Raw genomic sequence first — 13,792 nt, forward strand, 5'->3', positions numbered from 1 at the left:
TATCGAAGTCTCAGTAATAGGGTCCCGTTTTTACCCTTTGGGTACGAAAATCTAAATAAATCATAACAACAGTCCAACAATCATAACATTTTTGTGATGGTTTTCAACTATCAAAATATTTTGCCAATACATACAATATCAGATTATATTTAGAAAAATAATATTACGAAAACAATTAGAAAATTGGTTTTACTGTACACATAAATTATGAACTCCTAGCTAATTTTTATAACCAGTTAATAATAAAAAGTTCATTTCGCGAGTATACTTAGAAAACTTTACAGTTTTCTTTTGCAAATCCAATTTAAGATTTTTGTCCCTGTATTCCAGAGCCCTATTAGCAATTAATTTATTAAATTCATGAACATGTGGATGTGAGGTGTACTCTTCAATATCCATCCATTGGCAATTCTTGATCTCTCTCTGTGATTGTTTTATTTCGTCGGATACAGCTTTCATCAGTAGCAACATGTAAATATCGGAATTGCCGTATATCATATTGTGTGTATGTCTGAATGTTATTAATGATTCAAAAGCTGAATCCACTCCTGTCTCTTCTTTTACTTCTCTCACTGCTGCATCCTGAATGTCTTCACCTGAAAATTTTATAAAAATTTCTAAGTAATTTCTTAATAGGAAATGGTACAAATTACAGTAGGGTCTCGATAGTCCGAACCCCTGCTAATCCGAATACCTCTATAATCCGAACGACCTCCCATCCCCGCACAAGTCACTCCCGCGCAGCCGCGCCGCCGCATTCTAGTGCAGAGTTACACGTCTAAAAGTACTAGGTACGCGTATTATTTTTGACCGCCCCGCGCGCTATTTCGCCATTTTTATAGGTACATATCTTTGTATTGTATTCGTGCTTTTTATCGTGGCTTCAACATCCAAAAAAATGTCTTTAAAAATGTACATACTATAATCCGAACGCTGCATACATCCGAACAGGTTATATATTTTGGGTACTTATTCGGACTATCGAGGCCCTACTGTATTAAGTTTTTATCATCTGCAAATTGTGCAAAATGAAAATATTGTTTTTTTTCTAGTTGATAGAATCTGTTATATTATACTTTATTAGTGGAGTAACAATTTACTTAAAATTTAATAATTTATTAAGTACTTAGTTTATAACCAAAAAATTATATAAAATAATTTTCTACAACTTAAAAATATGTGTTATTCAAACAAGATTAATGAGAATAGAATAAACTTTTTGCACTTTAACTGACTCACCCAGATAATCTGCAGAATACCTTGTTAATCTGCAGTCTATTACTGGTTTACAAACATTAACAGTAACATCATATTATATACTATACTTATATTATAATTTAAATATTATATAGCATATTATTAATAAACAGACACCAACCTCTTTCAACATAACCACCAGGTAACTTCCAATGTGGGTAATCATAATTCTTCTCAGAGACTGCCAATAACTGATTTCTTCCATTCAACACCAAGGCACCGACTCCAAGATTCGTATGACATGCAGGTGGTAAGTTTGGCTCAATGTCTACTGGCAGCCATTTGTACATCATCACAAAGTCATCTCTGGCATGGTGAAAATTAAAACCTTTCTAAGAATGAGTTTATATTTATAAAATAAGATTTAACCACAAAAAATTATTAAATAAATGTGTATTACCTGTGCTAGTATATGCACATACACTGAATTTTTTATATTAACTTTAAACCACACACATTTTTTCCCGTCTGTTTTCCACTGGTTTAATGACTCTGAAAACATGGGTGGTTATTATTTTTTGTAAAAATTGAAAATGTTATATTGAGAAAATGAGTGATCCCAACAAAGATTACTATAATATTATCATAGTAATATTAATCATTGTTTATTCATTAGGCAATATTAGTTACATTTGGACTTGGAAACATTTAGCCAAATTTATCAACAGCAAAAGTTTCTTACCATTTAATACATTTTGAAACTGAACCTCCTCATAGTTTAAGTCCTTTGTATCTACAGTAACACCCTTGAATATATCACTTGAAAACTTAAATACTACACTAGAAGACCGGCTTGGAGTGCTTGAAAGCCACCTGCAAAAATTATATTGGCTGCTGTATTAAGCCTATCCAAAATTCAGCTCAAATAGGATTAATCAATCGCACAAATCACATTTTACGCCAAACAAATAAATACCTTAGTAACTTATTGGGACTTGAGGCCATACTTCCTGTAAATATTAAATTCATGGTCCTTTGCATTTTGCAGAGAAAATTTTATGAATAGTTTGATTTTAGCTAAAGGTTGGCTGATCAAAGCTGAACATCAAAGAGTACGTTTTAGTAGGTTTTAGCTGATATCTTTTTCAATAACATTGATAACATACACTTTTAAATTGAAATTATCTTGTTAGCCTAATTATTAATTAGATAAAGGGGAAACGGTTGAATATGTATTATTACATAATAAGAATGTGTTCACTTAAATTATTACGTATTTACAATTCACTTCACTATGAACAGAAATCAGAATGTAAATAAAAAACTAAAAAGATACCAGATATCAGAATCAGATGACACTTGACAGTTGACAGCACAGAACACAAATTAAAATTGTCTATTATAAACCGTTCAAAGTAATTTTACCTCCAATAAGACCCTATTTTAAAGAAAATAAAGATCAAAATAAACTTCTGAGGCAGAAAATGTTAAATGACGGATTAAAAAGCGATAGACAATTGAAACTGAATGAAGCATTGGATAGGTACCGCATGTACGTCATTGTAAAAGCTACCAGCTTCTATTTATTCTCCATAGAAGTGGGCAAAATTATGTAAAAAGGTACACTTTCAAAATTAAGCTCAATAGCAATTTTCCTTGTTACATAATAAATTAATAATAATAAAGATTCTTTGTTTTTTTATCATTAATTTGACTAAAAATTTGAATTAAATATTCAATATGCCGCGGCCGCATATGCGTAGTGCTTCGCGCTAAAAACGATACTATTGGACGATCTGCGTGTAACGTATATACTGTATCGTCCAATAGTATCGTCTCATAGCACGAAGCTTCGGACGATAGACGCAGGTGCGGCCGGGCCGTTATTACCACATTTTTCATTTTTTTATTTTTGATACTAATATCAAAAATAAATAAAGTTTATAATCTAAATATCCACGTCTTGTATTTTGTGACCAATATTTTTTTCTTTCTGTAGATTATAGTTTTAATTATTGTGGTTAATTTCTTTACATTCTACGGCAACATTTAACGGATGTGACGTAGTCTTGTTTTGCCAATAGCCATGCTTGCAATATGAAAGTGTTATGCATAGATTAAGTATTATAGTGTTACGGTACATGGTATACGGACACGTAGTGCCATCTAGCGACAAACCAGCGAAACTTACCGAGGGAACACAGGCAACCTAAATCCCCTACTCAATACTAGATGGAGTGAGATGCGCAAGAACATACTCGAACCTTCTAGAAAAGTCCAATATTTGTTTACGTATTTACCGGTTAATTTTGTTTACGTGTTTAGTTGTTTATGTTTATTGTGGTACATGCTCGAGCCTCCTAGAAAGTTCCCATACTTGTTTACTTGTTTACGTGAATCAGGAACTTTCTGGAATTCGTCTCGCCATATAAAAAGCCGCAGGTAGACGGCCCGTCAGTTTAGTTCGTTTTGAGCTATCATCAAGGCGATTTCGGAGTGACAACAAGTGATCAATAGTGAGTGAACCAGTGAAACCTGAGACTTGGCTACGACCTAGGACAGTGATAGTGCTTAGTGATTGGACCTAGTGATTAGTGTTTGGACTTAGTGCTAAGCGTTGTGACCTAGTGTGTGCTTGTGTGACCAAGACATAGTGAATAAAGTCTTCAAGAGAGTCACCAGCTCTTTCTCTCCGAATTCTTCGAACCCTAGCACGTAACAACTGGTGTCGGAAGTGAGGATTTGGAGATGCCATTGACTCCGAGAGATGACTTCAAGGGAAGTGTCAGGACAAGGGCGCAGCGAGCTGCTGCCATTGACTCCGAGAGAGGAGTTCAAGGGCAGTGTGAGGACAAGGGCGCAGTACAATTGACTCCGAGAGAGAACTTCGAGGGAAGTATCAGGACAAGGGCGCAACGGGCTGCGGAGGCCACACCCACTGGGGACCAAGCTCCGCCTACTGTGGGGCAGGCCCCACCCGCTGGCCCCGCCCACCAGGCTCCGCCCACTGACCACACCCTCCAGGCTCCACCCACTCCGGGTGAAGCCACGCCCACTGGCTCCGCCCACCGGGACCCGCCCATCGACCACGCCCCTCAGGCCCCGCCCACTTTGTACATGGCCACGCCCACTCAGGCCACGCCCACTGGCCCCGCCCACTGGGCCCCGCCTGCTCAGGCCCCGTCGACCAGCTCCATCCATCCTGCCACGCCCGTTGTTTCTACGGCCCCTCAAATGGCTCCTCAATTGGAAAGCATAATTGAGTTAATTCAGGCTTTGCAGAAGTCACAAGACCGCAAGCTCGGCGCTTTGCAGGAGTCACACGACCGCAAGCTCGGCGCTTTGCAGGAGTCACAAGAACGCAAGCTCGGTGCTGAAATTAGAGCGATTCGAGAATCACAAGAGCAACAAAAAGACCTCCAAGAAAAAGTGCTTGGAGCTATAAAGGATGTCAGTGACACGGTGGTTAAGCTTCGAAAAGATGTCGACGTAATGGACGAACGAGTTACGGGGTTAGGAGTGGATATGGAAAATGTGAAAACCAACATCACCGAACAACAGAAGAAAGTAGTGCGCCTGGAAACCACAGGAGTCGCGACGTGTAGTGGAAATTCTGGAGTGGCACATGGGCCAAGAGTAAAAGTGCCACCATACGACGGCACTACTTCTTGGAATGCTTATCGTCAGCAATTCCAGACTGTTGCTTCTGCCAGCGGATGGAATGATGAACAATGCCTGACCGCTCTCACTGTTGCGCTCAGAGGGCAAGCTTTGTCGGTCCTAGAAGCGCATACAGGAAATGGGTTTAAAGACCTGATGGAGGCACTTGAATCCAGATACGGGGAGCGACACCTGGAGCACGTGTTTCGTGCCCAACTCCGTGACACAGTCCAATGCTCAGGAGAAGGATTACAACAATGGGCGTTGGAAATTGAAAAACTAGTCAAGAAGGCACACCCAGGAGCTGACGCCAAGATGGTTGACAAGAATATTGTGCAAGAATTTGTCGACGGAATCAGGGACCTGGAGGTCAGAGCTGCAGTGAGGCTACGTCACCACACCTCGCTTAAGAAAGCATTGGCGCATGCTTTAGAGGTCGAGGTTGTTCGGCGTGATATACGGCAGACCTATAAGATCCGCGAGGTCTCTGAGGAAGTCAAGCAGGTTAAGGCTCCTACGAAGAGCAGTTCTGGAGCCATGTGCTACAAGTGCGGCGAGAGGGGCCATCTTCAGCTTAACTGCCCGCAGAAAGAGACCCAAATGGCAAGGATGAAAATGCTCGAGGAACGTATGGAACAAATGGAGGAGCTGCAAAAGCAAGGGGCTTCGTCCCCTGTCCGTGAGCAGGGAAACGAATAAAAGCCAGGACTAAGGGGCGAGTGCTGGCTGACACGGAGGAAGCCCCGGTAACTGTTATCTCCCAAGCATGCAGCGGGAATAGTCTTGTAATTCATGGGACTATTAACGGGACGGATTGCAAAATGACTCTAGACACAGGAGCCTCTAGAACGATAGTGAACCCAAACCTGGTAAAAGCCACAAGAAGACACAAGAGGAGAATTAACTGTCGGCTCCTCACTGCCTCCGGTCAGCCAATACCCGTCCTGGGAGAAATGTCAGTTACGATTAATGTAGGGGGATCCTCATACCCTCATGACGTTATCGTGGCTGATATTATGGATGATTGCATCTTGGGTTTGGATTTCATGAAGAAGCATAACTGCAGAATTAATGTCACTGACGAAGTTTTTAAGTGTGGTGAAGAAGAAATTTTCATCCTTGGAGGCGCCTGCGGGAAAGTCGCATGTGTAAAGGAAGTCATTATACCTGGACGAGCGGAAGCTAAAGTGCTGGTGAAACTACCGCCAGCTGGAAAGAAGAAGTCAAACAGATGCGTGTTGATCGAAGACACACCTACCAAGACATCAGCGCAAAAACTGATGACGGCGAGAACCCTTGTTAGTGGAAGCAGTAACGCTGTGGTCAGAGTTTTGAATCTTGGTGATCGCGAGATCTGCTTGAACAAAGGGGACGTCATTGGAAAGTGCGAGGAAGTTGTCTGGATAAGAAAGTGTAGTTCGATCACAGGCTCAGACTCAGCAAACACCAGCAACTATGGAATAGTGACTGAGCTACTTGATGACTGCAAGAGTAATCTGACTTATTCGCAGAGCATGAAAGCTAAAAAGTTTTTACAACGCCACGTGAATATCTTCTCCAGTCAGGAAGGCGACCTTGGAAGAACGTCGATGGTTCAACACAGGATAGATACCGGAAGCGAGAACCCAATTCGCAAACGAGCAAGACGGATACCCATCGCAAAGGAGCAAGAAGTGAAGACCTTTTGGAGGACATGAGACGGCATAAGATTATTGAACCGTCTGCAAGTCCGTGGTGCTCACCTGTTGTGTTAGTGAAGAAGAAAGATGGCAGCACAAGATTTTGTGTGGACTACAGGCGTCTCAATGATGTCACTAAGAAGGACAGCTATCCATTACCTCGAATCGACGACACTCTGGATACCTTGAGTGGCATGAAATGGTTCTCGACCCTGGACCTGAAATCTGGATACTGGCAGGTGGAAATTCATCCAAAAGACAAGGAGAAGACAGCGTTCTCCACCGGTAAAGGTTTATGGCAGTTTAACGTCATGCCCTTTGGATTGTGCAATGCACCTGCCACATTTGAGCGACTCATGGAGTGTGTACTGGCAGGCTTAGTTGGAGAGGCTTGCTTAGTCTACTTGGACGACGTCATCATTGTTGGCCGCGACTTCAAGGACCATTTGCGAAACTTAGAACGAGTTTTCGCCAAAATAGAGGGGGCCAAGTTAAAGTTGAATCCGAAAAAGTGTCGTTTATTCAGGAGTAAGGTTAATTATCTCGGCCATGTTATCTCCAGTGATGGAATCCAGACGGACCCGGAGATACTGGAAGCAGTTCAAAATTGGCCAACCCCTAAGAACAAAACCGAAGTGCGGGCATTTCTCAGCCTATGCTCCTACTACAGGCGTTTTGTTAAGGGATTCTCAGAGATAGCCAAGCCATTACATCGGCTGACAGAGGATAAACGACAGTTTATTTGAGACGAGACTTCTGAAGATTCTTTTCAGAAACTGAAGAAACATCTCTGTGAAACACCAATCCTGCATAGCTAGCACAAGCACGTAGACAAACGAAAGAAACTAAATTTTGACAGTTTTACCGGAAAAACACTGGAGAAAAAGTTTCTTTCGTATCTCGATATCTTCCGCTTTTGAAAATCTATAAGTCAAGCATGACGAACCGCTTATGACATTTAGTTTCTTGATTCTTTTTTTTATTTTTATTATGGCACTCAGGCGCGATCGCAGCCTGAAATTTTGGGGGGGTTTCTTATCTGCGCCCTCGGACGTTTCTGGGTTCACAGCAGCTGTCTAAGGTCGGACGAAGTGGTGGCTAGGGGATAGCTAGATATTTCCTTTTATTATTTAGCAAGATTTTGAGATTTTTCAATTTTACCTTAGATTTTGGGGGTGGTCATGTCCCCTGTGACCCCCCCCCCCCCCTTCGGACCGCGCCTGATGGCACTTGGCTATAAAACCATGGCTAGTGTCGAGTAAATGGCAGCAAATTAAAAAAAATAGATGTATAGTAACCCTGTCTATAGCCGGAATTATAGTTTTAATCTACAAACTACGAATAATAAAGTTACTTAGTTTTTATTTTTCGTATTTCGTAGATCAAAACTATAATTCCGGCTATAGACAGGGTTGCTGCACGTCGATTTTTTGAATTTGCCGCCATTTACTCGACACTGGCCATGGTTTTATAGCCGAAGTGCCATAATTAAAAAAAAAGAACCAAGACACTAAATGTCAAAAAAAAAAATTGCCGTTGCTTTGATGGTTGCTATGGAAAGAGTTTCTTGTCTTTGTCCACTGAAACTCAAGTCGATGGGTGGTGCCATGCTCGGGAATAAGATATGTAGACATGGGAAAGAAACTGCCATTACTTTCTTCCGAAGAATCGACTGGGAAACCCCGTGCTAGCTACGCTGGGGTACCCACAACCTGAAGGTCAGTTTATAGTCGACACGGATGCAAGCAACACAGCCATTGGAGGGGTGTTATCTCAAAAACAGGGTGAAAGAGAAGTTGTAATTGCATATTTCAGCAAATCTTTATCTAAGCCAGAGAGAAACTACTGTGTGACAAGAAGAGAACTCTTGACTGTCGTAAAGACGCTACAACATTTCAGCAAGTAGCTCATTGGCAGACAGTTTTTACTGCGAACTGATCACGCAGCGTTGAAGTGGCTACTATAGTTCAAGAACCCAGAAGGTCAAGTAGCTCGATGGATTGAACAGCTCCAGGAGTATGACTTCAAGACCGAACACCGCAGCGGAAAGTTGCATGGGAATGCCGACGCACTCTCACGAAGGCCGTGTTCAGAAGACTGCAAACATTGTGTTAAACAGGAATCTAATGAAGTAACGTTAAAGTTAACGAAAACAAGTCCTTTGGGTCCATGGGAGAATGATGCTATGAGGGAGGCTCAAGAAAGAGATGACGACCTTCGGCACATCATCACATGGAAAAAACAATGGAGGTTGCACCCACTGGCGCTGTCACTAAGGCGTGCTGGGCGCAATGGGACAGTCTGATACTTCAAAACGGAATACTCTACCGGAAATTGGAGAAGACTAACGGCAGAGAGTTCCATGTTCAGATAGTTGTCCCAAGAACGAGAGTACCAGATGTTCTCCGTGAAATGCATGATGGCGTATCAGGAGGTCATCTAGGAGTCAAGAGGATGTTAACAAAAGTGCGAGAACGATTTTATTGGTTGCATTGCCGAGATGATGTGCAGGAGTGGTGCCGCAAATGCACTATTTGCGCTGCAGAGAAGGGACCACAGACCAGGAGCCGTGGGAACCTGCGGTTATATAACGTTGGCGCGCCGTGGGAACGAATTGCAGTTGACGTAGCTGGGCCATTTCCCATGAAGGAATCGGGAAACAAGTATTTTATGGTCGTCATGGATTACTTCACCAAATGGCCCGAAGTGTTCGCCATACCAAACCAAGAAGCTACAACAGTCGCTTCTAAGTTAATCGAAGAAGTGATATCTCGGTTTGGTGTGCCTCTGGAAATCCATTCTGATCAGGGCAGGAATTTCGAATCGCAGGTCTTCCAGGAAGTGTGCAGAGTTTTGGGAATGCATAAGACGAGGACCACAGCGTACCATCCACAGTCTGGAATGGTTGAGAGATTTAACCAGACCCTTGAGAGGCATTTGGCGAAATTGGTAGATGACAAACAAAAGGATTGGGACAAGTACATACCACTCTTCCTTCTGTCGTACCGTACCGCCGAGCATGAGAGCATAAAAGCTACCCCGGCGTATGTCAATTACGGTCGAGAACTACGAGTACCAGTAGACCTTTTGACAGGAGGATCACCGGAAGAACCAAAGGCCGTACCAGATTATGTCTGCGATTTAAGGGAAAAAATGCGCTATATACACGCCATGGTTCGGGAAAATGGGTTACGGTCAAGTGAGAACATGAAGACCAGATACGACCGGAAATCGAATACAAGCAGCTTCGAAGAAGGGACACTGGTGTGGCTGCATAACCCGACTCGCCGAAAAGGGAAATCTCCAAAGTTGCAGACCAAGTGGGACGGCCCATACAAAGTGGTTACCCGATTGAATGATGTGACTTACAGGATTCAAAAGCAACCAAGAGGGACATTCAAAGTGGTACACATAGACCGTCTGGCGCGTTACCATGGCAGTAACAATGATGCTCGGGACGAGCATCTCTAAGAGGGGAGTAGTGTTACGGTACATGGTATACGGACACGTAGTGCCATCTAGCGACAAACCAGCGAAACTTACCGAGGGAACACAGGCAACCTAAATCCCCTACTCAATACTAGATGGAGTGAGATGCGCAAGAACATACTCGAACCTTCTAGAAAAGTCCAATATTTGTTTACGTATTTACCGGTTAATTTTGTTTACGTGTTTAGTTGTTTATGTTTATTGTGGTACATGCTCAAGCCTCCTAGAAAGTTCCCATACTTGTTGACTTGTTTACGTGAATCAGGAACTTTCTGGAATTCGTCTCGCCATATAAAAAGCCGCAGGTAGACGGCCCGTCAGTTCAGTTCGTTTCGAGCTATCATCGAGGCGATTTCGGAGTGACAACAAGTGATCAATAGTGAGTGAACCAGTGAAACCTGCGACTTGGCTACGACCTAGGACAGTAATAGTGCTTAGTGATTGGACCTAGTGATTAGTGTTTGGACTTAGTGCTAACTTGCTAAGTGTTGTGACACTTGTGACCTAGTGTGTGCTTGTGTGACCTAGACATAGTGAATAAAGTCTTCAAGAGAGTCACCACTTCACCAGGTCTTTCTCTCCGAATTCTTCGAACCCTAGCACGTAACAATAGTATAGATGTAGTCTTAGCCCGTCATCGCGTGGCCATTTTGTGCTTATTTTCATACAAGTAGTGTGCGTTTATTTTCTTGAATATTTCTATTTGTCGATTATTTCGAAGCACTTTATGATACAGGAAAGAAAGTCAATTATATCATGATATCGATTAACTATAGTTCAAGGGATGAGAATCCGTAAACACACATAAAAAGCTATGCAATTTTTATAGCCAAATTATTAATTAGTGTGACATTTTTAGCGCTAATGCCTTATATAGCACGAATAAAGGATTAATAAACTTCTAAATTATCTTTTTAGCTAACAAAAATACCGATTGAAAAGCCCAAAACACGTGTTTGAGGCATTTTTTGGCCATTCTTATGGTTTATTATTTAGCGGAACCACAAAACTCAACAATATCTAGCATTAAATGTTCACTAAAAACCTTTATTAACGCTTTTATTACATGAAATATGCCGACCGACTCCTTTGTTATGTCCTAGTAAGTAGGACATAACATTACACGCTTTTGACGCTTATACACCGATATAAGGCTCTCTCCAGTCTATAGTACCTCAATGGTGTTAAGTGACGTAAATTCTTCAATGTCAAGTCATAATGGTTCCATTTTATTACGCGACTTGCTTGTGTTACTGAAAGTTGTGAACCAAAATATGTATCTGCTTAAGGGCTTATACTGTCTTTTAATCAATTATGGTGGTGTGTGAACAGTTAACCGCTTTGATAGCCTTTATGGAAGAGCACAGGGATCTGGCACTCGGTAATTTAAGCCGCTCAACCGAAGGCCGAATGCTTTCCAAAAAATTATGGGCAAATTGTGCCCAAATATTGAATAACACCGCAGGTGGTGGGCCCACAAAATCCGCTGCTGAGTGGCGCACAGTAAGTAGATAATATTACTAAACTGTGTTTAAAATTTAAAAATACTTATTAAGTAATATTAAGTAGGTATTATGAATTATGATACAGAATAATTATTAGTGAAATAAATATCTTGTTGCTTACCTACTTAAAATGATAACAACTAATCCAGTATTTTAATTGTTTATAGTTCTACAATGAGTATAAGGCAAAAACTTTGAAAAAAATAAAGTTAAAAAGAAGAGAAATATGTGCTCCAGGTATTACCTAGTTATATTCATTAATATTTTAAATTCACATTATTTTAATTCCTTTAAAGGAATTTGACATACAAAAACACTATGTTTTAAGGTGAGATTCCTGTGAAACGAATAGTGATAACACCACTACAAGAGCGACTTTATAAAATCCTTAGAAACCCTCAAGTTCAAGAGGAACCCTTACTGGAGACAAGCTCACATTGTCAACAAACACCGAGTATTTGTGGTTGGGAGTCAAGTTCTCGTTGCCAACAAACACCACCTCGTTTTAATACATTTGTTGTAAGTAAAATATTACCTTAGTCTTTATAGATAGTATAAGTCATTTTGTTGTAATAAAAAAAATAAGGGTTTTTTCAGGACATAAAGGCCCAAAAAGTCGAATCGCCCAGCGGCTATAAAGCGCCCTGTGCTTGTAAGCCACCCAGACAGAGACCTCGAATAGATGGTGAACCGGTTGAAGGTAGTTTTATGCTGTACATTAATTATTTTTACTTTACTTTATCTTCATCCGTTTTTTCATTGTGTTTGTTATCTATATCAAACATAGTAAAGTGATAATACAGTGATAGTAGGAACAAATAGGTAGGCTTTAATATTCTTAACATATGAAAATATATTATGATTTATTCAATAATTATTAATAATGAAAATCATAAGCCATAGAAAAATTCTGATACTTCTACAGACGCTGCAAAACTAATTTGGATGAAATTTGATACGCTGATACTTTAAATCCTGCGAAAGAAAAGTAGAATAGTTTTTGCTGAGGTAAACAGTACCTACCTATAGTTATTGGTTACTGTTTACTGCTAATAAAACTAATTACACAAACATAATAATTGTATGTAACGGTTTATTATGGGGTATTTGTGTTTAATTGTTTATTATTGTTTACAGAAGGATACAATGATTCAATAGAATCAGCTCAGACATCACTAGAAGCTGCTCAAGCAACATTAGAAAGGATTGAAAATTCTTATGCTAGAGCAATCAGCGAACAGGCACAAGCCACCAATAGGCTGGCTGCAGCTATTGAGGACGTAGCCCACGGTAGAGTGGCGACAGCTTTAGAACACATTGCCAGTTCTCTTGCTACTTATGTACAAACAGTAAAGGTACTACCTAATTTTTTATTTATTTTTTATGAAATAAGGGGGCAAACGAGCAAACGGGTCACCTGATGGAAAGCAACTTCCGTCGCCCATGGACACTCGCAGCTTCAGAAGAGCTGCAGGTGCGTTGCCGGCCCTTTAAGAGGGAATAGGGGAGGGTAGGGATGGGAAGGGAAGGGAATAGGCGAGGGTAGGGGATTGGGCCTCCGGTAAACTCACTTACTCGGCGAAAAACAGCGCAAGCGCTGTTTCACGCCGGTTTTCTGTGAGAACGTGGTATTTCTCCGGTCGAGCCGGCCCATTCGTGCCGAAGCATGGTTCTCCCACGTCGAATTTCTAATTTATTTGATGATTATCTATTATCTTAACTAAATTAGGATAAAGTTATGATTATCCTAATTTAGATTTTATACATTTTTTTGGAAAATAATCAGATCCCTTACTTAACAAATAATACTATAATAACAACAGTAATAATAACAATTATTATAAGCAATTAACAATTTCTTTCGCAGGCAGAACCAGAAAGTGGGTCGGAAGAATAGAAAATAAAACTTGAGGAATATATTTATAACGTTCTAATTCTATGTTTATAACCAAAACAGGAATCAAGTCATTAAAATATTTTGTGGAATACAAAAAAAAAAAATATTAGGTAAGTAAGTATGTTTAAATAAAGTTTTATTTTAATTAAACATACTTACTTACCTAATATTATTAAAATTGGATTGATGATGAATGATATTTATTATGACATAATATTTTTCCTTCTTTATCCCTCACCCTGTTTCCTACATTCTAACTTTTTGTGAGACTAGTCGAAAGTCATAACTTACAACTCATCAGGTGATCCATTTGCTCGTTTGTGGGTAAACGAGCAAATGGATTGCCTGATGAAAATATATTACCC

At 40.5% G+C, this 13,792-nt stretch overlaps 2 protein-coding genes across 4 annotated transcripts; one reads left to right on the forward strand and one right to left on the reverse strand.

Moving 5' to 3' along the window:
* LOC121732222 (nudix hydrolase 2-like) lies at positions 1–2,472 on the reverse strand. The gene is made up of 5 exons (XM_042122036.1): positions 2,174–2,472; positions 1,940–2,070; positions 1,658–1,749; positions 1,379–1,589; positions 1–596 (listed from the first exon to the last, which is right to left on the reverse strand). Exons 1-5 carry the CDS (start codon positions 2,236–2,238, stop codon positions 220–222), a joined length of 876 nt encoding a protein of 291 aa, XP_041977970.1. The 5' UTR covers positions 2,239–2,472; the 3' UTR covers positions 1–219.
* Positions 2,473–11,225: 8,753 nt separating this feature from the next.
* On the forward strand, positions 11,226–13,523 carry LOC121732223. 3 transcript variants are annotated; one of them, XR_006036333.1, is made up of 6 exons: positions 11,226–11,528; positions 11,698–11,767; positions 11,859–12,049; positions 12,117–12,230; positions 12,668–12,885; positions 13,398–13,523. XR_006036333.1 is itself a non-coding variant. In XM_042122038.1 (6 exons), the coding sequence occupies exons 1-6, from the start codon at positions 11,340–11,342 to the stop codon at positions 13,425–13,427; spliced, it is 801 nt and encodes a 266-aa protein (XP_041977972.1). In that variant the 5' UTR covers positions 11,226–11,339; the 3' UTR covers positions 13,428–13,523. The 3 variants fall into 3 exon arrangements, 2 of the variants coding, with proteins under 2 accessions (XP_041977972.1, XP_041977971.1); XM_042122038.1 differs by having other exon boundaries at positions 12,128–12,230; XM_042122037.1 differs by having other exon boundaries at positions 12,128–12,230; positions 13,402–13,523.
* The last annotated feature ends 269 nt before the right edge of the window (positions 13,524–13,792 follow it).

The sequence above is a fragment of the Aricia agestis genome, chromosome 12 (genome assembly GCF_905147365.1).
Source record: "Aricia agestis chromosome 12, ilAriAges1.1, whole genome shotgun sequence".
NCBI classification, from domain to species: Eukaryota; Metazoa; Arthropoda; class Insecta; order Lepidoptera; family Lycaenidae; genus Aricia; species Aricia agestis.

Coding starts and splice junctions, on each gene's coding strand:
- LOC121732223 (XM_042122037.1), top strand. CDS start 11,340: ATGGTGGTGTGTGAACAGTTAACCGCTTTGATAGCCTTTATGGAAGAG. Junction 11,768..11,858: donor AAGAGAAATATGTGCTCCAG/GTATTACCTAGT, acceptor CTATGTTTTAAG/GTGAGATTCCTGTGAAACGA. Junction 12,231..12,667: donor AGATGGTGAACCGGTTGAAG/GTAGTTTTATGC, acceptor TATTGTTTACAG/AAGGATACAATGATTCAATA.
- LOC121732222 (XM_042122036.1), bottom strand. CDS start 2,238: ATGCAAAGGACCATGAATTTAATATTTACAGGAAGTATGGCCTCAAGT. Junction 1,750..1,939: donor GTTTCAAAATGTATTAAATG/GTAAGAAACTTT, acceptor CCATGTTTTCAG/AGTCATTAAACCAGTGGAAA. Junction 597..1,378: donor TGGTGGTTATGTTGAAAGAG/GTTGGTGTCTGT, acceptor TAAAATTTTCAG/GTGAAGACATTCAGGATGCA.